At 35.2% G+C, this 22,959-nt stretch overlaps 3 protein-coding genes across 7 annotated transcripts in view; 2 read left to right on the plus strand and 1 right to left on the minus strand.

Moving 5' to 3' along the window:
- The window catches only part of LOC123322770 (protein transport protein Sec24C), a 28,859-nt gene extending 17,837 nt beyond the window's left edge, over positions 1 to 11,022 (minus strand). The window contains exons 1-7 of one of the 4 annotated variants that reach the window (XM_044910788.1): positions 10,433 to 10,575; positions 9,840 to 10,275; positions 8,373 to 8,930; positions 5,410 to 5,775; positions 4,715 to 5,379; positions 2,878 to 3,253; positions 11 to 330 (exon numbers count right to left, since the gene is read on the minus strand). In XM_044910788.1, coding sequence (XP_044766723.1) covers positions 11 to 330; positions 2,878 to 3,253; positions 4,715 to 5,379; positions 5,410 to 5,775; positions 8,373 to 8,930; positions 9,840 to 10,263 — 2,709 coding nt within the window. In that variant the 5' untranslated portion in view covers positions 10,264 to 10,275; positions 10,433 to 10,575. Of the gene's footprint in view, positions 1 to 10; positions 331 to 2,877; positions 3,254 to 4,714; positions 5,776 to 8,372; positions 8,931 to 9,839; positions 10,280 to 10,432; positions 10,576 to 10,845 lie in introns of those variants that run through there. The other 3 variants (XM_044910786.1, XM_044910785.1, XM_044910787.1) reach the window with 3 other exon arrangements.
- LOC123322773 (beta-1,4-galactosyltransferase 6) lies at positions 10,614 to 19,161 on the plus strand. 2 transcript variants are annotated; one of them, XM_044910791.1, is made up of 5 exons: positions 10,614 to 10,927; positions 12,521 to 12,857; positions 12,917 to 13,042; positions 17,852 to 17,944; positions 18,715 to 19,161. In XM_044910791.1, exons 1-5 carry the CDS (start codon positions 10,657 to 10,659, stop codon positions 18,839 to 18,841), a joined length of 954 nt encoding a protein of 317 aa, XP_044766726.1. In that variant the 5' UTR covers positions 10,614 to 10,656; the 3' UTR covers positions 18,842 to 19,161. The 2 variants fall into 2 exon arrangements, with proteins under 2 accessions (XP_044766726.1, XP_044766727.1); XM_044910792.1 differs by lacking the exon at positions 17,852 to 17,944.
- Positions 14,370 to 16,116, plus strand: LOC123322771. Its single transcript, XM_044910789.1, has 2 exons — positions 14,370 to 15,409; positions 15,523 to 16,116. Exons 1-2 carry the CDS (start codon positions 14,434 to 14,436, stop codon positions 16,077 to 16,079), a joined length of 1,533 nt encoding a protein of 510 aa, XP_044766724.1. The 5' UTR covers positions 14,370 to 14,433; the 3' UTR covers positions 16,080 to 16,116.
- Positions 19,162 to 22,959: the final 3,798 nt, after the last annotated feature.

The raw sequence follows: 22,959 nt of genomic DNA on the forward strand, positions 1-22,959 counted from the left end.
CACTACTCACCTTGATATTGTAAAAATGAACAGTACTATCGTAAGTGATGAACCCAACCTTCATCTTACTAGCATCTTCCCCTTCATCAACTGGCAAATTTCGTATGATTTCTTTCATTTGAGAACATAGTAATCGCACCAAGCCCGATTTCATGCTGTTGTATGAGACGTCAATAATGAATATAACTGCGGGAACTTTCGGTAAAGTATTGGTCTTGCAATAATCCGCAGTAGCCATGAACTCGTAGGTGCCAAGAACCAGTTCTGCCCTTTCAAAACGATCCATCCTCTGACCTGTATGATCCAAGTGCTGGAAATATTCTGCAGGAACTGAAATTGGGGAAAAAACCATTATGTTACTGATTCTTTTAGAAATCAGCTTTGAAATGATCTGATTTGAGATATTCCCCCGAGGAAATTTTATGATCAAACTAAAATAAAAGGAAGAAGAGGATTAGGGCATGTCCGCGTGCTCAGAACTGGACAAAAGTCAAAAAAATTGAAACTACTGAATAATACTTGAACTCAGGTCTGTTTCAAAGAATAGTGGTCATCACCCTTGGTATTATGCATAAATAGATGCTATTTTATTTTGGTTTAGTTAGATCTATTATCTGCCAGATGATGCTAGATCATTGTTATAGCTTCAAAATGTGCACTGGCATCTAATATCCATTTTTTCCTAATAGACTTTCAATTGAGGTAAGAGTTGTGTTGCTCTGACGAGGTCAAATCAGACCGAAACCATGGGGAGCATGAACTCTTCCTCAATGGAATAGTCTTACTGTTGGCACTCTGAATAATGAGTGGTAAGTTCGTTTCGGATGCCAAAATTGGTTGTTATTTTTATACCCCTAACGCATCTGTCTGAAATATCCGATTTCTGTTGAAATAATCTGAGGGTTAATTCTAGCCGAAAAGGAATAAATTTAAATGTGCGTTAATATTTTGAGGCTACTTTTCTTGAAGAGGAATGCGTGTAGAGCTTGAGACCAAGAGTCCAATTTTTTCACCAACACAATTTGCTTGTTAATTCTGAAAAAGAAGGAACTATTTCGGAGTGTCTTTACTATGCTACACCGCGGAAAATAAATTTCCAATGCAATTTTTGAATGATGGGTAGAGAGCTAAAAAACCTTTTAAGTGAGGTTATAACATGCGATATGTTTGTATTAAAAAAACATCGATCAATGGCTGCATTTTTATCAGAATTCAATGGATAGCAAGAAAATAAATATGCTCTCTGTACAGGGTAGGTAAAATTGGTGATACCTGAACTACAACTTTTCAACCCAACAAGATAGATGAAAATGCATGGCACATTACGGTCGTCATTTTTCGAGAAACTTATAATGCCATCAACTGCATTTCTCTAACTTCTTTTATTTTTGAGCTATAGGACGAAATTTAAATTTGGGCGATTTCAACTTTGGTCATCATGTCCGTTTATGTTTGTGCTAGGATGGTGAAATGAGAATAATATACAGACACTATTTTGATAGTAATACAGTGGCGTACTATGTTTTTGTTGATTTGCTGAGCTATTACATAAAGTTGTGTTTTTTCTTATGAAAACAGTAGTTTAAAACTACCATTTTTTCCCATTTCAGAAATATATCATACATCGCCCTCAGTGTTTCTTAGTCATTTTAAACTACTGTTTTCATAAGAAAAAACACATCTGTACAGGGTGGGCAAATTTCGATGTTTTAGCACTACAGTTTTTAAACCAGAGGAGATACACAAAATCTGATACCCCATTCTCGTTCTCTTTTTCTGAGAAACTAACAATTGTAGTAGTCATTTTTGGCCACTTTCTTTTGTTTTTGAGTTATAAGCAAAAATTGGAAAAATGGCGATATTGAAATAAATTTATATCTCCGCTAATACTGATGCTAGAGCTCTGAAATTGAAACATTATACAGGCACTTTTTTCCGTAGAATCAAGTGGCGTGCTCGCCTTTTTTGCAGGATTTTTAATTACGAAGCTATTACCCAAAGTTATGTTTTTTTAAATGGGAACACTAGTTTTCTATGCAATTTTTTGAAAGCTTAATTTTTTCTGATTTCAAAAATGTATAACATCATATGGTTTGTATCAATATAAATGATAGAAAATGGTCAAAAACCTTTTTTCTCAATATTTCTATGGCTTCAACTTTTGATGAGCACAGAAACATATAGCATCGTATGATTTCCACTGTCTCCTTCTATAAGTCTTTTCATTATTATGAAAATTTATTAAATATATCTTGATTCAAATTTTGTGAAAATTGGTAAAAAGCATAGAAAGAATGATATTGCCTGAAGGACACTGCTTTTGTTATAGGAAACTCTATTTTTCTGTGCTTGTCAAAAGTTGAAACCATAGAAATATTGAGAAAAAAGGTTTTTGACCATTTCATATTATTTATATTGATACAAACCATATGATGTTATATATTTTTGAAATCAGTAAAAATTAAGCTTTCAAAAAATTGCACAGAAAACTAGTGTTCCCATTTAAAAAAACATAACTTTGGGTACTAGCTTCGTAATTAAAAATCCTGCAAAAAAGGCGAGCACGCCACTGGATTCAACGGAAAAAAGTGCCTGTATAATGTTTTAATTTCAGAGCTCTATCATCAGTATTAGCGGAGATATAGATTTATTTCGAAATCGCCATTATTCCAATTTTCGCTTATAACTCGAAAACAAAAGAAAGTGGCCAAAAATCACTACTACTATTGTAAGTTTCTCAGAAAAAGAGAACGAGAATGGGGTATCAGATTTTGTCTATCTCCTCTAGTTTAAAAGCTGTAGTACTAAAACATCGAAATTTGCCCACCCTGTACATATAAATGGTGCGCTACCGCGCAAATCAAGAATGACACTCACCATCAGTAGTGGCTTTGCAAAACGCACACTGGAACCTCCTGCCCGAATCAACAAAGGTCATGTATGGGCACATATAGGCCTTGCATCTCACGCACCTCACAGGTCCCAATTCTCCAAAATTAACAATAGGAGGACTGTACTCTCCAGGGCCTGTTCTAGCCAATGGACTTATGACTAAACTGAAAGGAACGGCAGTGCTCTTCATCATGTCGCTAGTGGTTGCGACATTATACATAGAGGAGCGAATAAAACGAGGGCTACAGTTGCCTTGGTCCTGAACCACGAAATTCGTCGTTACTAGGGGAGGCATCAGGCCTCTCTGATTGGTGATGAATACCCCTGACCTATTATTCTGGTCGTCCGTAGTTACTTGAATCTGTAAAGAGGAAAATTGCGCATAAGAATTTGCTAGATATCATGTGAATTAGACCAGTTTAAACCAAACACACTTAGTGTTAAGTGTACCTTAAAATGAACCCTTTACTTATATTATGTTGCACCAGCTGTTAACTGACATTCAAATGGCTAAAGCTAACCTTAAATTTAAGCGCTCCTGTAATGACCACTTAAATATTTGAGGGCGGGATTCTATCCTAAAATAATTTGTTGAACTGGCTGCAGAACTCACCATTTTTGAAGGATTTTGAAAATTGAATGTATTCATTACTGAATACCAAGCCTTTTCTTTTGCCTTTATTATAATGTCATCAGTCTTTTTATTTTCAATTTTGTGTCAAAAAACATACTATAGTTAGCAACAAACTCTTTTCTTCTTTTGAGAAGTTTAGTGCCCTTTGTAGATTACCACCACCTGCTTGGCAATCATTCACCGTAACATACTCACAAGGACAATAAGGACATTTTCTTCACGTTCCTCTTCAACATTAATAAAACAAATTCACAGAAGACCTCACAAAGAAAGTGTTGTACTTATATAAACTTAGATACCTACCTTTTATTTGACAATTCTTATCATTATCAATCATAATGCTAATTCAACAACAAAAAGTTGTCACTCTTTGATAATAATATAATAATTTACTTGAAACTGACTGACATGACAATAAAGTTAGGTTAATGAAATGACAACGATCATCGGCAATAGGCCAACCAATGAAATGGCTTTATTGGACTAGGATGAAGTTGCACCAAATTAAAAAACTGAAATATCACTAGATATAAAAAATTAAGGGCCCCTCACTTGAGAATCTGTTAAGCCACAGTCATGCAACTGGGAATAAAACTAAGCGTCCATCAACTTTAAACAACGCTTAGTTAAGTACTCCTTTTAAGGGGGGTTGGTGCAAACGGGCCTTAGAAATGAAAATTTTATTGGAGTTTTAATATGTTACTATAGAAAACCGTGGTATTCCGAATATAGCATTACCTTCAAGATCCCCTGACCTAAATCCTATCGAACACGCTTGGGACCAATAACAAAGGACCCTTGATGCCCAAAGATTATATACCCAGAAACGCTTCAATAACTTCATGAAAAGCTTGGAGACAAAATGCCAAATCACTTTGAGGTCATACTTCGTTTTGAGTGTGAAAAAACTATCAATTTTTAAGATTTTCAAGAATTTTTTAGAATGTCGGTTTTTGTAAAATTCTGCTTGGAAGAGTGACGGGGGAATATCCAGATTTTAGAAGATGCGATTTAAAAAAAATTACATTAGTGTTAGATTGAGTTAGTTTTTGAATAAACTTCTTAGGTATTATGAGTCATTTTTTTATATAGGTTTCAAAAAAGAATGTTACACCCGCCCACCCTGTTAAAAGAAATGAGTCATTATGTGAGGCAAATGTTAAGGTAAATGTAAAAAAATAAGCTTACCGGACTTGGCATTTGATCTGGATCTAATCTCCTCTGTTGATTCTGTTGTTGAAATCCCGGTTGAGGATAACCATGTTGTTGATATCCTGGTTGTGGATAACCGGGTTGAGGTGGATAACCTGGTGTCATGGTTGGTTGCTGACCTTGCATTGGGGGATATCCGCTAGGATTCTTCATTTGTTGACTTTGTGGAGGAGGCGGCATATGTGGGCTCATCTCACCATTACTTGCTCCATTTTGAGGGTTACCAGACACATTCATATTTTGCATTTGATTCGATAACTGATTTTGGTATTGAGTAGGTAAATTAGTACTAGGCGCATAAGGGCTATTCATATTCCTACTAGAGTTTTGATTGTATTGTTGAGGACCACCATATGACTGCTGTCCTTGTTGACGAACTGATGGAGGAGGAAAAGGCTGTTGGCTGGCCATAGGTGGTCTGCCTCCAGTTTGGCCTGCTTGAGTCTGGCGTCCATAGGAATATTGGTTGGATAAGGGTTGTTGGCTAGACAGTTGCTGTCCAGGCACTGGCTGTTGTCCAGACAACATAGGTGGTCCAGAAAATTGTTGTCCTGGTAAGGGGGGTTGTCCAGGCAATTGTCCCGCCATTGGAGGTGGAGCAGTTACTTGGCCTGGTAATTGTGGTTGTCCAAGCAATTGACCTGGTAATGGTGGCTGTCCAGGCAATTGACCTGGTAATGGTGGCTGTCCAGGCAATTGACCTGGTAATGGTGGCTGTCCAGGCAATTGACCTGGTAATGGTGGCTGTCCAGGAAATTGCATCGGTAATGGAGGTTGTCCAGGAAACTTCCCTGGTAGAGTAGATTGTCCGGTAAATTGAGCTTGTCCTGGTAATGGAGGCTGTCCAGCCATTGGTGTCTGTCCTTGTAATGATTGCTGTTCATGTGATGGTTGCTGCCTAGATGCCTGTCCAAACAGTTGATTTGATACCACTGGTTGCCCAGGTAATGGGGGACGTGTTTGCAATGGGGCCTGATTCAATTGCTGTTGATTATAAAACGGAGACTTTCCAGTCGGAGGAAATGGTACAGAGGTTGCTGAAAGAGGGCACTTGTTCCATCAGGTTATCATAACAAGAAAAATCTTTACAAAGATGGGACAAATGTATTCTCAATCATTGTCTGAATGTTTTCTATGGCATTTCTGTTTGTGAGGAATAATCTTATTACTTAGCCTTGAAATACACTGCGCAAAAAAATTAACGCACATTCTGAAAATCTCAATTTTAATGAAACTTAACTCTACATTAACTTTATAACTTATTTTTTATGTTCTCTCGGGAAGGTTTCGAATGAAACAAGACACATTAAATGGAAGAAAAATTCAGGATTTCACCAAATCTTATGTGAAAGAAGAGAAATGAACAATTTTCAAAATACTGAAATGCTGATAAGTGATTTAATACTTGGTATTTCCACCCCTTGCGTCAATTACAGCTCGGCAACGACGGTTCATACTCAAAATGAGTGATCTTCAAATGTTCTGATCTAATCCTTCCCAGATTTATCCGAGTTGGAAAGTCATTGAGAGTAGCTGGATGATTTTCTGAACTTCTCAGCCTTCTATTGAGGTTGTCCCAAACCTGCTCAATCTGATTGAGATCTGGACTTCTTGCTGGCCAGTCCATTCAAGAGACTTCAACCTCTTCAAGGTACTCCTGAACGATGCGCGCACGATGGGGTCTGGCATTATCGTCCATAAAAATGAAATTTTCACCAATGATTGGGACAAATGGCACTACATGCTCTTCAAGAATGTTCCTTATATACTTATCAGCATTCATAGCTCCATTATCAACGACCACTGGGTCTGTGCGAGCAGTCAAAGATATTCCACCCTATACCATAACCGATCCTCCCCCGAAACCAGTAGTATTCAGGAAATTGCACTGAGCATATCTTTCATGTGGACGTCTGTATACAAGGGAACGTCGATCACAATGGCAGAGGCAGAATCTAGACTCATCTGTGAAGAGAACTCTTTCCCAATCGGCCTCTTCCCAATGGATATGCTCTCTCGCAAAATCCAAACGCGCCCTTCGATGGGCTGGGGTAAGAGCTGGGCCTCTTGCCGCGATACGAGGCCTTAAATCATATTCTCTAAGGCGATTTCTTATTGTCTGAGTGCTAACTTGCACCTCATGAGTTTGCTCAAGCTGAATTTGAAGGAGCCGAGCGGTTGCAAACCATTGTCTCAACGAAGAAACTCTCAAGTAACGTTCTTGAATGGCAGTTGTTACCCGTGGTCTACCCTTTCCTGGTCTTCGGACATTCATACCTGTCTCCCTGAATCGCTGCAACATTCTGGACACACTTGTATGGGAAACTCCAAACCTTTCAGCAATTCTTGTGTATGTCCACCCTTCTTCTCGAAACTACCGGGCACATTCCTCTTGGGTCAAATTGCGCGTTTCGCGTTGCATAGCGATCGAGTGTAGAAAATCAAACGAAAGAAAAACTATTGATCACTAGAATTGATCGAGAATAATAGATTTTAGAATGGATCCAATACATTCAAAATCTGTTAATATCATCTTTTTTTATTCCTGCTGGGAAAAAACATCTGTATTGAAGAAAACCGTTGAAAGTGGATAACATATGCATGCATAATTCTGATAAAATTAATTATCATTGGGAACATCAGTTGTAGAATAAATTTGAGATTTCCATAATGTGCGTTAATTTTTTTGCGCAGTGTAATATCAAGAATAATATACATGTAGTTTTCTATTCATTGACATGCCAATTCTGTCCCATATACACATAAAAAATTAAGGCTTTCAGAGAGATATTCACAATATACAGTCCCTGGCCATATTATTAGACGCATTGATTCGATGCAAAATCTCAATTAAACGCGCTTTGAAATTTGTTATTAGGTTATTGGTTTTTGAATATTGAATTATTAATTTGAATGTATATGTTATATATACTTCATCTGTAAATGGTTTTCACATATAATATATCATATTCAATAAAAAATATTGATTTATTGATGATTAAACATGAAATTCTAATATTTTGCTGAGCCACCCAGTGTAGCTATGAGAGCTTCATACTTTCAATGCATAATTGTTCGGTTTGCTGTATTCGAGGATAATGATTTCATATGTGGATTATCGAAATAATGTCCGAACCTGCAGAATGCAAGACGTCCACTGGAAGACATAGTACTGATTCATACTCAAGTACTAATACTACAACATCAAAAATAAATGCCAAATAGAACAACTTAATGAGAGTCTTAGATAAAACTGACATTCTGTGGAAATGAAATTCAAATATTCTGCTTTTTCCTCGGGCAATACCAGTAAATATAAAAAAAATCCTCAGTGCGTCTAATAAACTGGCCAGGGACTGTATATATATCAAAATAATATCAAGAATAGTAAACATGTAGTTCTCTATTCATTGGCATGCTAATTCTGTCCCATATACACATAAAAATTAAGGCTTTCAGACAGATATTCACTACATATATAAATATTTTAGATCACAAACAACAGTAAACTAAATTCATGTGTCCTATCATTCTATGTGTTAGGCCTCTGGTATACTCACTGGATGCTATACCTTAAGCAATATAACAAGTGGGAATAATGCAAACTCAAATGAGCAAATTTTGGCACACTTACCTTGAAAATCTTGAGCATTATCTGGTGATTGTGGGTTTCTTGGAGGCATATTTGGACCAGACTGCGGTAAATTGGGAGAGCCTCCAAAAGGATGATTTTGTTGCATCCCTGCTGGAATTTTCTGGTTTTCCAATGTAGACTGAGTCGAGTTAATTGGACTGGATTGCATAAATGGATTTTTTGATTCATTTCCAATAGTGGCTTGGCTATCCAGAGGATTAGATGATGGATTATATTGACTTGTGGGTGGTTGTAAGGCAACACTAGTCGGTGCAGGTAGTGACTGACCAGGAGCACCAGATGGATTTTGAGAAGTATTATTGCTACCAATTTGTGGTGTTGCAGGATTACTTGGTATTTGGGATGATGTTAATGGCGAGCTGGGATGGAAGGAAGTGTGTTTGGGTACTTGATTATTCTGAGGGACCGTAGATAAATTGGGGGTTTGAGCTCGATTCGGAGGCGTAGAGCTTTGTTGAATAGCAGATGCAGATGACGGTATTTGAGCAACTGGAGGGCCTGATGGCTTGGATTGATAAGTACCTGGAGGTAACTGACCTGCAGAAAAATAACAAGTACAGAATAAAACAAACAAATATAGAATTTCTCATATACATAGAGTAGAATAATAAATCTGACCTGAGAAATTGAGATCAAATTTATAAATCACAAACTAGTTCTGTTATTTTAGGAAATTCCATAAGTTCAACTGGATTCAAGTGGATATTATAAATTCAGTGTAATCCTGATAACATTTTCTTAATCTAGTGCAACAGTATCATCAAATGAATTCACTATAAAATGTATTTTTGTGCTTTATCTCTTCGATGAACACTTTCTAATTATTGAGAAATCACTATGGAGAAATAAGTAAAATTAAACTGAAATTTACAGAACCACAGGTTTACGCAAATATCATTGGAAAAACTGATGCAATAATTACTAGAGCCTAATCCAATGCAACACTAGTTGTACCACTAGAATTCTCGTCGAGATCAGAAATAAAATCTGTTATATTGACATATACTAGGTTTGTTCCTAATGGAAATACCAAACGAATCCACAGCTATTGTTCCCCCACCACTGAGAATCCGATATGGATCCTGAATTTCATTGCCCTAGAAATGAAAATTTAACACGTTTTGCTGCCAACCCGCAAATTTGGTTTACAGACTGAAGATCAAAGAATGAAATGTTTGTTTTGAAATATTGTATCTTTTTTCTCAGCAGCGCCAGTGGCCCTTCCTTGTTCCATTCAGTATTGTCAAGAAGAAGATTCTAATATATTGTCAATCTAAGAATCGTGAATCTAAGAAATCTAGATAAATGAATATTTGAAAATTTTCAGCTTTTCAGCTGTTATGTCATCTCACATTCCTTCAACTCAAATTCTGTTATTGTTTTATATAAATAAATGTTATAAAAAATTGTGGTAATGTTATTTGTCACTAAATTACCAGAACTTACTAGGTGGAATAGAGAATCCACTTGTTACTGAACCATTATCTGAAGAACTATTCAATGTTCGGGACTGCAAATTTCGAACAGATCCGTTTGAACTACTGTTATCTGCAGCAAAATTACTAACGGACTTAGATGCTACTCCAGCAAAATCTTTTCTCATATTTTGATTGTGTATATCAGATCCAGGTGTTTTCTGTCCTTGTGGTAAAACTGTGAAAGGGCCCAAGTTACTACTAGGCATCTTGCCCAACAAATTGTTCAATTGGGGGCTCGGATTTGATGAACTGACAGATGATGGTGGTACATTTAAAGGTGTATTATTACTATTTGATGAAACCAATGGAATATTCTCAAATCCTTGATTGTTTTGTCCATCATTTTGAAAAGGTGCACCATATTGTTGCTGAGAAAAATACTGCGGATTCATTGATCTGGAATCCTAAAAATTTCAATAAAAAATCAACATTTGCAAACAACCAAAACACAAAAAAGGACATGTTCATGAAAATAAAATAGATATTTCTTTGAAAAATTCGAATTAAAGATTTTGACACCTAGATTTATTGTGATAATGTTCAATTTTCCTTTTAACTTACTTATTTTTTTTTTTCTGCGCGACCTTTTCAAGAAACACTCTTCAACTATACAATCATAAAAGAAAATTGATCTAGAAATACATGTATTTCATGAAAAGATAGAAAATTGATGGATCTAGTTAAAAAGACTTATGCCACGTAAGGTTTAACAGCGCATGTCCTAGTTACTTCCACGTATTTGTCCCCAAAAAACTAACCAGATTCCAGAAATGAGATGATAAGAAATGTTATGCCTCGCTGTCAAATTCGGCAAAAATATTAGTTATTTAATAATAACATTAGCAATCTTAGTAGGAATATACTTTCCATCGAGACACGCTAGACACTATGAATGTGTAAAAGTTGACGGTATTTTACGAAGTCTTCACTTCGAATCTAGCGTTCAAAATAATAACCTTAAAAATTGTACCTACGAGAATTTATTATCTGCATCAACTAACGAAATTCGTGTGGATGATATAAGTCAGCAAAAATCAATTTCAGCGCCAAGTTCAGGTGAATATTGCATGATTTCGTCAATGACATCAATTGTTTGTAAATATTATTCTTGAATGCCAAAATTGACTTCTGTCAGTGACAAGTACAAGCTCTGTCTGTCATTAGTTGTCAAAAACTAAAAACATTTGTACCAATAGCATGAATTTTAAATTTCCTAGATGCATGATAGGCGCAAAGCATTTTTCGGTAGCTAGTATCTCTGGACATTCTGGCTAAGAATGCCATCCTTCTCCAGTCCACTGACCCCACTAACTCTTCCAACTTGTGAAATCTGCAGCACCTGTGACTTATTCATCAGATAATCAACGTTTTCGCACAAAACTATTAATTTTAAATTATCTTCTTTCTAACTTTACCCATTGTCTATGCTACGCCTGTACGCCACTGCTAACGATACCAGTTCAGTCAATTCAGCTTGACTTCATCTACGTCCTCATTTTTCCAAATTGCTGAATTGCACCTCCCCTACCTCCTTTGCTATTATTTGCCAAAAGTCACTACCAGATGTCTCATTCTAAAAATATGCACAGCGCCAATATTTGATTGGGTTGTAGCTATAGAGGGTAAAGTCTTTACCCTCCATAGTTTTAGCCACAGAACACTAACAAAGAGGAACCTCTTTGACACTAATGTGTTTTAGCTCAAATGAACTCGATAAAAAGTTCACTGTTTGATTAGGAAGCTCCTACTACTCTTACTATTTATCGAAATCGATTTCTCGGTCACTTGGTGAAACATGCTTTTCAATAATAAATATAATAACCATTTGAAACACTTGAGTTTGAAATTCAATCTGGGATGATTCTGCATTTTTTGAAACTTTAGGGTTTTCACTCCCAATCTCTGGAACAAATCGGTTTCTTAATTATTTTTTATTGATTTTTTTCCAGAGATTGGCAGTGAAAACCTAAATAGTTTCAAAAAACACTTGAGTTTGTTAACTATCTATCTATAAAAGATAGTGAACAATTAAATTAAAGTCTCTTGTTTTAATTGGTTGTTACTATTTATATCAAAAACTACAGTTTTTGCTTTCCTACGAGCTTTCAAACTTTTTATGGTTTTGAGGAAAACATTTATCTGTTTGTTCATTCTTGCCGACAGAAACGGAGGAACAATCTGACATGTGTGGAGGTCGTCAGAAGCACAATATGATTATAGATTATTATCTATACTCTATAATCTTTGTCATTAACCATTCATGAGTAACTTCGAATTTTAAGCTGAAATACAAAAATAATAAATAATATAATTAGACACTGTTTTTTATTTTATAAATTTTATTTAGCAATAGATTTCGGTGGCTTTTGCCATCATCAGGCTTATCTAAAAAACATTAATCTTATAGATGGAATACGAGACATAACGAAGCTTTTTTTTTACTGTCATGAAATGTAGAGTAGGTTAGTATGTTCATTATATCATTCTACACTTTAGACTTCAAGAGACAAATTTCTCTCATTCCATATATACTTAATAGGGTTCATTTCAGTTGAGAAATAATCAATTCCTGAACTTTTTTGAGAGGTTGCGATCAAAGATATAAACAATTCATTCATAATTTGATATAAATAATATCGCATGTTTCAGGAGGGGAATTTATACCAAAAGACTGCAAGCCTTTAATCAGCTCTGCCATTATCATACCATACAGACGTCGTGAGGAGCAGTTACGAATATTTTTAAATTTCATACACCACTTCCTGCAGAAGCAGAAAATCCACTACAAAATCTATGTGGTTGATCAAGACAATGATTTGCCTTTCAATCGAGCAAAACTTTTGAATATTGGAGCCAAAGTAGCTATGACTGATGGATTTCCCTGTTTAATATTACATGATCTGGATTTGATACCATTGAATTATGGGAATATTTACGGTTGCTCTAACATACCCAGACATATGTCTTGTAGCCTCGATAGTTTTAGGTTTGTTCGATATTCCATTCATACAGTCATTTAGGTTTGATCACTTATAATCATTTTAGGTATAATCTACCCTATTTGACGCTTTTTGGCGGTGCAGCAGCGATTTTATCTGAGCAGTATAAGAGAATAAATGGAATGTCCAACCTATTCGAAGGTTGGGGTGGAGAGGATGATGATTTTTACAAGTGAGTTTCAATAGGGAAAAGAATATGTCTTATTTAACAGTGGTTATTGAAACAAAATTTAAAGTAAAAACTCATTCAGAAGTCTGGTGCTTCGCATACATAAAAACACACTCTCCTAATTCGAAGCCAAATGCGATTTTCTAAATATATTCTTGTGCTGTTTTGTCGCTGTTTCGGTTTTATTGTAATGAAGTTTTATTATGAGGACTATGAGGAGAAGGTCTAAGGCCGTAGCCTTTTGGTAGCACAATGTCGACAACATAAACTAAGAAATTGCTCGCAAACATGGTGGAAGAAAACCACCATTCTCGTAAAGATCGTAGATAGTGATCAAAGATATCAATATATTTGATTTTATTTGCTGGATACTGGATATTTGATGGATACAGTTGGTATGACTCTGGACACCAACTATTGGTGTGTGGTATGACTGATTTGCCGTATTTTCGCGATCACGTCGCCAGGGTGACATCCAGTGTTGCCAATCGGCGGATTTTTATCCGAATTGCGGATTTTTTTAGCTCTTGCGGATTTTTTTCGGATTTAAAAATATTTCGGATTTTTTCGGATTTTTTTTATGTTATACAGTTTCAAAGAATTTCTGAAGAAATTGAATTATTCAAATCAATTATTGAGGCTCTTACCTCTAGATGATTGAATAATTCAAATCAATAGTAGAGGCTTCGTCCACTAGCTATTCCGTTATAATTTATTGGTCGAAATATATCGTGGAATATTCCCATTGGGAACTGGAGAAACCATGTTGAAAAAAACGCCAAGTGCACTACTTGAGGAGTAGAGCGAAAATGTGTGCGTGTAATTTGAAAAACGACTTTTTCACGAATAGAATATTTTTTTTTAAAGAACTGTACGATCTGCAAAGTTTCTTGAGGTTTACGAAAATGTGCGAGCTTTGACCTCAAATAAAAAAATCGTACAAGCGGGATCGATGGGGATTTTTGGAAAAGCATTTGTTTATGTTTAAGTAATGAAATAAATAACGTATTCGGTATTCTAGACCTGGTACAAAATTCAGCTACCACTAGAGGGCAGCATATTCGCAGCTCAAAAAGTCTAGTGAAGATTTTTCACATTGAAAAAATGATTGGAATATTGAGAAAAAAAAATTGTGTTATCTGTTTTCTTAATTATTTAATTGTTCGATGAACGAGCGGATTTTTTTCGGATTAAGTTACGGAAGCATCGGATTTTTTCGGATTTTTTGTCAGATATTTCGGATTTTTCCATAAATTACCATTGGCAACACTGGTGACATCAGTGTTCTGTGATCGCGAGGTCATTTGATATGATATTAGTGTTCTGTGTTTTGCATTTTGTTTCAGCAGAAGTCAGATGGTAACTCATAAGTCAGATGGATAAAATATATAATAATGGCGAACAAAGATATATCTTTTTTATTCGATCCTTGTAAAGAAAATAGAGAAGTTATATGCGATATTTGTGATAGATATCTTTCAATTGCACCTATACTTTTTCATGAGACCATTGGAAAGATATGTGGACGATGTGCTGAAAAGGAGACAAAAAAATTCACTTGTACAACTTTCAAAAGGCAGAAAGTTTATGAAGAAATTGCAAAAAATTTCAGTTTCCCTTGTTCATATGAATCAAAGGGTTGTAAACAAGAATTGAAATGGAATTCAGTCAGTCAGCATGAAGATTCATGTTCATTTCAGAACAATACTTGTCCATTCGGTAAAAATGCTTTGTTCAAAGGAGAAGAAGATATATGTTCATGGACAGGAAGTTATAGAGAGCTCATTCTTCATTTGAAGAAGGAGCACAAAGATTGTTTCCGGGAATCACCTATAATAGATGTAATATTAATGGATACAGTGAATGATACAATAATACTGTGTGAATATATGGATATTCTTTTCGTTACCTTATCATATTTTACATCTGACTTCCAAATTGTTGTCTTTCATGTTTTGATAGATAGTTCTTTCATTGAAAGCAAAGATTTCACATACGACTTGGAGGTATCTGATAAAGAGGAAAAAAATTGTATAAATTTTCCTGGCAATAGAATATCTCCATTGTGTGACAGGGCATTTACAGAAAGTGCTCTGGAATGTGGATTTGATGTAGATCTGAAAGCATTGAGTACTCTCTTGAAAAGTAACTACTTGAGATTCAGATTCATGATGAAAACAAAAAAATTCAATACATCAAAGGAAATACAAGAATCAAAATTAAAGAACCATCTGAACTTCAAATGGACATGTGAAAGTTGTAAAAAAATTCTTATGCCACCTATTTATGTTTGTTATGACCATCACAATAATTGTGGTGATTGTAAATCTAAAAATAAGTATTGCCAGTGTTCGAAGAGCATAACATCCGGTAAGGTTTGAATTACATGAAATGAGTAATTATTATGCATCTATATATATATATTATTATAGAATTATATTATTTGTTTGAAAATTATTACCTAAACTATGTTATGTTTCCAGCCACAAATGAAGTGTTGGAAAATTTTTCGAGAATATCACTTTATAAATGTAAGAATGAAAAGGAGGGATGCTTTGAGTTGTTAGATTCCAACGAATTAGCTTTTCATGAAAAAAATTGCAAATTTACACCAAAATCATGTGTGATGGAGTGCGGCTGGAATGGAAATAATTTTGACATGTTGAAACATGTGAAAGAAAATCATTCCCCTATCAATGCAAAGGATGTTCACTTCTTCAACATTCGGTCAGGAAATCGGTTCTGCTTGGTTATGGAGGAAACTGTTTTTGTTTTAACAATTAATTATGTCCCTGGTGAACCTTTATCAATTATGGTGAATTACCTAGGAGAGGATAAAGGAAATTTCCAGTTCAAATTCAGTATTTTGAGTGATGGTCTCAAGTTGAAGTGTAGTCATTTTTGTCAGCGCATTCTATACGGATCTACCGAAGAATCAAAGGAGATTGTTTATCCATTTGATTTTCTGAAACAGTTTCTCACCAAACATGACCAATTTTACTTCAAAGTTAAAATATTCAAAACTGTTAATACACTATAATGTTAATCTTTTTGTTATGAATTAAATTTATATTTTATTTATTGCTTTCATCTTCGCCGCTGAGGCTGTGGTTACTATACATGCGTATATACGGGGATAAAATGCGATTGGTTCGATTCTCGTTTGGTTCGCGGTGCAATTTTGAATCAGTTCTGTTAGTTGGGGAGCCCAAGAGGGAAATTCGGGATTTACTCTAGAGTGCCAGATTAATATCAGGGGAGATATCTTGGAGGGGGATATCTTGGAGCCTGTAGAGTATTTCTACCAAAAAGTAGACCTGTATATAAAGGGAATTGTCTAGGACAGCCTGTCAGAATAGTAAAGAAAAACGATCATTGTACATACTCGGGCGTGTCAGATCAAGATATATGGCGTTAATGACATGTTGAAAAGTAGGCACATATTCTCTTGATCTGACAATTTAAGCGTGAGGAAAATGTGTGAGAGGGCGCCAAACACAGTAATGGGTACATTCGCGGACGACACAGCCATACTAGCGAGCAATTAAGACCCGGTAGAAGCTTCTCACTTGCTACAGACTCACCTAGACCAGATACAAGAATGGCTGCATAAATGGAGAATAAAGATCAACGAGACCAAATCTGTACAAGTCAATTTCACACAGAGAGAAGGCTAGTGTCCACCAGTAAAAATTAACAACGTCCAGATACCAGAATCCCCTACAGTGAAATACCTCGGATTACACATGGATAAAAAGCTTACCTGGAAGGAGCATGTAGTCAAAAAAAGAAAACAAATAGACCTGAAAGTTAAGGAATTACACTGGCTCATTGGTAGGAGGTCAAAACTATCACTGGAAAATAAAATTCTCATCTATAAAACTATAATAAAGCCTATCTGGACCTACGGAATAGAGATCTGGGGATGTACCAGCAATTCGAACATGTCTGTCATCCAAAGAAGCCAATCTAAAATCCTCAGAATGATAACCAATGCCCCGTGGTACGTTACAAATCAAACCCTACACGAAGATCTGAAGATACCGTATGTAAAGGGTGTCATAGCAGAAAACAGCACCAAACATCACACAAAGCTTGAGAGCCACACAAACACTTTGCTACAACCACTGACTCAATTGCAGAACGATCGGTGACTTAAAAGAAAATGGCCAGCAGATTTGAAGGAGACTTGAAGAGGAATTGTCACTGGACAGGACCTCATCATGACACTTAGGAGCATTCAGCTCTGAAGCCATCGAATGAGCTTATAGAATGTTTTTTTTCTGATTGCTTGTAACAACTATTATAAAAAAAAGTGTACATTCCCGAACGCAAGAATAACGAGAAAAATATAATCTGGCAGTTTCAGCAAGCCGAAAAATATTGGCCATAACGGTCACAAAAATAAGTTTTTTTTGAATAATCCCATCTCCTGGCTTCAAATTGTTTTCACATTCATTATAAAAGTTGTAGAGCATAACATTTTCTACAAATTTTGTTCCGACGTTTTTGAGATATATGGCGATTAATGAATATTCATCGCACTCCCGAAAGCTTTAGGGATTGAAGAGCGTGAACACTTTTTAGAAAGTGCACGAGAGCACAAAAAGACTTCATTGCAGAGACTCTGCTTCAGTGCTTTCACAAACGCTTAGCAGAATTCTTTTGCCCAGCTCTGAATCACATGACAGAATGAGTTCTCTTCAAAACTTTGCTGATTTTATGAATGTTCTCCTACTCTTATATTTTATATAAAAACTATTTTGAATAGTTTGACGAGTAATGGATTTTATTTCCTTTCTTTAATTATAGGAGGCTAGAGGAAAGTAATTTGACACCGTTTCGATTCTGTCCCTCAGTCAGCTCTTACACAATGCTAATGCATAAAAAGAATCGTATAACAAGGTAGGTGTTCCTTTGTCTCAAGTCGAATTTGTAGTAGAGTGCTCCTGGTTAACTTAGTCACAAAACCCGTGACTCGGATTATTGATGTTTCCTATTTATCCGATCGTTCATTTTTGCACCCTATTTATTATGTCGCAACAATGCGCCACCACTGGTGCAGCGACGACAGTAAAAAATCCGATCGGTAAAAAACGCCAAGTGTTTTCCCGCCGTTAGGGTTACTAGAAGAATTACACTCACAATCTTTATCTCGAAAAAATCCTCGTGCATTATCCTTTAAATAAGCATTCGATAAGGGATCTACTCACCAAGTGTAAGTCTCTGCTTGGAGTTTGCGACCACTATGCTGGAGTTGAATGTGTTCATATTCATATAAAGCCCTGATTACCAAATCCTGTTATCATTGAGCATTAATAGTCAATGCTGTTATAAATTATAAGGGCACCTGTAATTGGCCTATTATTAATCATTTAACTGCACTTAGTCAATTTGATTCAGGATTTAATACCTGAGATCAATTTCATTCAATTTTGTAAAAGCGGAATTTTAGGGATAGGCAAAGATTTTCGTAATGTTTCCAAATAGTGCCTAGGAATTAAATTTGTTAGTTAAGTTTCTAGGTGGTTGTTTTAATGAAAATGCGGAATTGATTGGAAAGTAAGCTGGGGTTAATACTTTGAGTTACATTTCAAGTTCTTCATGCCTTTTTTTCCGTTTTCTCCAAACCTTTGGAAAAAGAATAGATATCTAATGAAACTTTTTATTTTCAGCCAAAACAGATTCGATTTATTGAAGAGGTCCATTGATAGAAGATACGAAGATGGTTTGAATGCACTCCCAAATAACTTTACCAAGGTACTAGAGCCCCTCTTCACGCATATCATAGTTACGCAGTAAATAGCCCATTTTATTTTCCATCGATTGTCGTTTTCTGAACTGAACGCAAAGGAGCAGTTTGAATATTATTTGTTTCCTTTTGTTTATTTTCATTTCACGAATTGATAATTAATTGAGTGGAATGTACGTAAATTTTTAAATCTTTTGAGATTGCATTGTATTCCAGAATGAGGAATTTTGTATATATAATTTATTTATTACTTATTTTCATATCTTTACTTTCTTACTACGTATTCGTTTTGAATACATATATTGTTGATAATAAATATTCAAAATTGTTCTCGTCTCAGTTTGAATAAAGAAATAAAGATAAGTGCTTATGAGCTTTTTTTGGATAAATATGTAATTCTTTATCAATGCGTTCGTTTCTGAAGAAATCGTTTCTCCTTGAATCCATGATATTGGATTGGCCGTTGAGAGGCATGCACACGACGAGTCTATTGGAAATTGGAATAACAGTTTTGGATGATCACCAATTATTATGATCCCTCGACGAAGTATAAAAGATGATTGTTAAGTGTCATCTATGAACGAAGCATAAGTTCATCTGTGTGCGAAGAATAAGTGCCATCTATGTGACGATCGACGATCAGAAAAAAAATTACACTCCTCACAGAGCGGGGTGTTTTATATCGATAGTATGTTCGTTTTTCACCAGCGGAGAGATGGCGGATTTTTCAGATGGTATCTCGGATATCTGGGCACCTAGCAGGGGCTGCAGGCCCCGTAAAGGCGAACTCGTTACAAGTTCTGTGATTGAAACAACAGAAATTATTGTAGATCTTTTTTAACCAGATATTAGGCTGCGTCTGGACTTTCCAGGCTGACTCTTTGATGTCAATTGTCATCGAATGGATAATGACAGACGTAATTCTGCATATCGTTACCATGGTTATCTCATCGTAGGTATTCGAGGCATAGAGATATGACGGAATTTAATTTACTCTTTAACATTTCGTTTCGAGAAAAAGCCCTGCTCTATTTCTGCAACGCAAATGCATGCTGGAAAGAAATAGCAGAGGTTTTTCAAGCGACTTGAAATGCGTGCGGGAATGGGGTTGATTGCGCACGCTTGTAAAAAAATATATTCTTATGTTTAAATTTGAAATATGCCGATAAACGTAATGAAAATAGTCGTTGTGCCAACTTGTGTTCAGGTTCAAGTTTAATCATTGATTTTATACTTGGCATATTGAATAAAAAATGCATTATTTCAGTCAGGAGTACTGCCCACATCGTGTATAATCTATAATTCCGGAAACTTTGTGAAACAATGCTACAAAAAAAAAAAAGGTTTATTCGTCTAAACAGGAGGTTCTCCCAATTATAAAGACCACACAAGTACAAGGTTGATATAACTAATACAACAGAGTTAAATTTACAAAAAAAATTTAAAATTTACAGGCTAATAATGCATCTGCCCAAGATGCAGCAATTCCCTCAGTTTTAGCTTAAAGACACGCACACTATCATTGAAGACATCAACATCAGCACATATACCATTGAATTGTCGACATATAGCATATAGAGGTGATTTAATCATCATATTAGTCCTGGGTTTAGGAAGGTACATCACCTGCTGAAGTCTACTACCATTGCGCGGAATACGAAAATTTAGCTTGGCCAGTAAATCAGGGCAATCCATATAGAAATTGAGCAGCTTGAAGAGGACAAGACATTGGCAGTAGATTCTTCTGTTTTCTAAAGACAAGAACGAGAACCTATTCAGAAGCGTGTTATGGTCAAAACCCCGAGGCAGGTAAACTCCATCCAACCTAAATGCCAAGAACTTTAAGAATTGCCTCTGAACAGATTCCAGTCGATCGATGTGAACGTTGTATATTGGACCCCAGACAATACATCCATACTCAAGCCTGGAGCGAACAAACGAATTGAAGAGGGCAGTAAAACAGTTAGGATCCTCAAAATCACGACACGCCCTAAAAATGAGGCCAAGCATTCGCTTTGCAGCTGTTGTGATAGAGTTATAATGGTGAAGAAATGTTAATTTATGGTCAAACTCAACTCCCAAATCCTTAATCTGCTGCACTCTTTCCAATACTACCTGGCTTATAGTGTAGACATGCTCAATCAATGTGCTCTTTAGAGTGTAGGTCATGGTTTTGCACTTATTAATATTTAGTGGTAGTTTATTTACAGTGCACCATTGGTCCAGCACATCCAGATCTTGTTGGAGTAACCTACAGTCATTCAAAGATGATATAGTCCTGAAAAGCTTGAAGTCATCAGCAAACAACAAAAAGTAACAGCGCAATTGGTCACCAATATCATTTATAAAAATTAGGAATAGTAGAAAAAGAATATTTTGGTGGTCTCAGAACTCGGAATATTGCAAACTGAAATGAAAATCTTCATATTAAAACAATGTATATATTTTTCGTTCATTACAAAACACTAGTCTAATAAATAACTATAATTTTATTATGAACAAGTAATGTGCTTTCTCCATCAATTTTGACATGACATTCCAATTTGAGCATTCTTTCCTTTACGCGAATAACTCAAACATGAGGACATGATATGTATCAATTATTTCTCGTATTCACAAAATTTACATTTTTGTATGCAGCTATTTTTCAACAGATTAAAATCTGATAAGTCTTATAAAAAACTACATACAATAAGAAATTATATGTTTTATGTATTTGAAATATATGAGATGTTAGAAATTTTACTAACAAAATTAACCAGAATTATTCAAGTCTCACCGAATGAAAATCAGAAACTGAATTACATGATTTTTCACTCATCCTACTGACAATCATGTACTAATTCAATTTCTCATTTAATTATGGATATTCATCAGTATCGGACACCTTAATTCAAGATTTCAGGATAGGGAAACATACATTTTTTTTTTAAAACTCAATTTAAATCAGGGAGCATCATGAAATCTGAGATTATGATGATATATGTACAATCAATTGAACGAAAAACAATTGACATATTGATATTACCTACATTCTTCCAGTAATGGAACCTACATTGATATTGCTGATACAGCATATAAACACAGAATCCCCAGTTTAAGTCACATATAATTTATTAATTCTATAGGATTGGGAGATACCGACTCAGAATTTTTCTTATACACAGAGAAAGAATACAACTGAACTTAGAACAGTGATCTTAATTCAACAATACAAATAAACAACTGTATGTATGCAGACCTCAACGTGGCACCTTTGCCTATATGCTTGAATTTTCATTTCACAATGTTGTTTCGAATAAAATCACAACTGGTGTTGGAGTTGGAAATAATACTAGTCGCTTATTAGGTACTTAATTAATACTTACAAGTAGGTATTCACTACACAATCAAAAAATATATTTTCAGTTAACTGAAGTTTTTTCTAATTACAATGGATTGAAGATGAATCATCAGCTTTTTAGCTGAATAGGAGGAGCATAAGACTGTTGAAATCACTCGCTTATCATTTTCATCATTATGTTATATATGTATACTAAACTTTTTTCTTTATAATGATAAAAATGAAGTGACGGTCCATTTATTTCTGGTAGTTTGTACTAAAACTTCAATTATAAATAAATTATAAATGTTTGTGTTATTTTCCTAGTTTTTTTACTATATACGTACGTATGTATAAGATGTGAATTTTTCATTAGGTTTGAAAGATGTTACACAGTACAAACTTTCCGTATAGGTGTCTCGTCCAATAAGAATTAGATGCTGGCTCGAGAAAGATTTTGGTTACAGGAATACCCTAGTCACACATAAGAGGTGACAGTTTTTGTTTGTAAGTTTACTCGTGAAACACCCTGTTTAAATCAATTTCATATTATTCGAACTAAATATTCAGTTCGAATAATATGAAATTGATTTAAACAGGGTGTTTCACGAGTAAACTTACAAACAAAAACTGTCACCTCTTATGTGTGACTAGGGTATTCCGTTTCATACAATTAGAATGTTTTCGATCAACTCAATATTTTTTTGAGAATCGTTTCAACTTCTTCCCTAATATAATTTCATGATCATTTTTCAGGTTTCAATATTTTGGGATGCTGAAGTCCAATCACTGCCTTTAATTCTATCAAATCATGATTGGAATTTAATTCGGGTGGAACTGTGGTCT

Source organism: Coccinella septempunctata, chromosome 1, assembly GCF_907165205.1.
Source record: "Coccinella septempunctata chromosome 1, icCocSept1.1, whole genome shotgun sequence".
Taxonomy (NCBI): Eukaryota; Metazoa; Arthropoda; class Insecta; order Coleoptera; family Coccinellidae; genus Coccinella; species Coccinella septempunctata.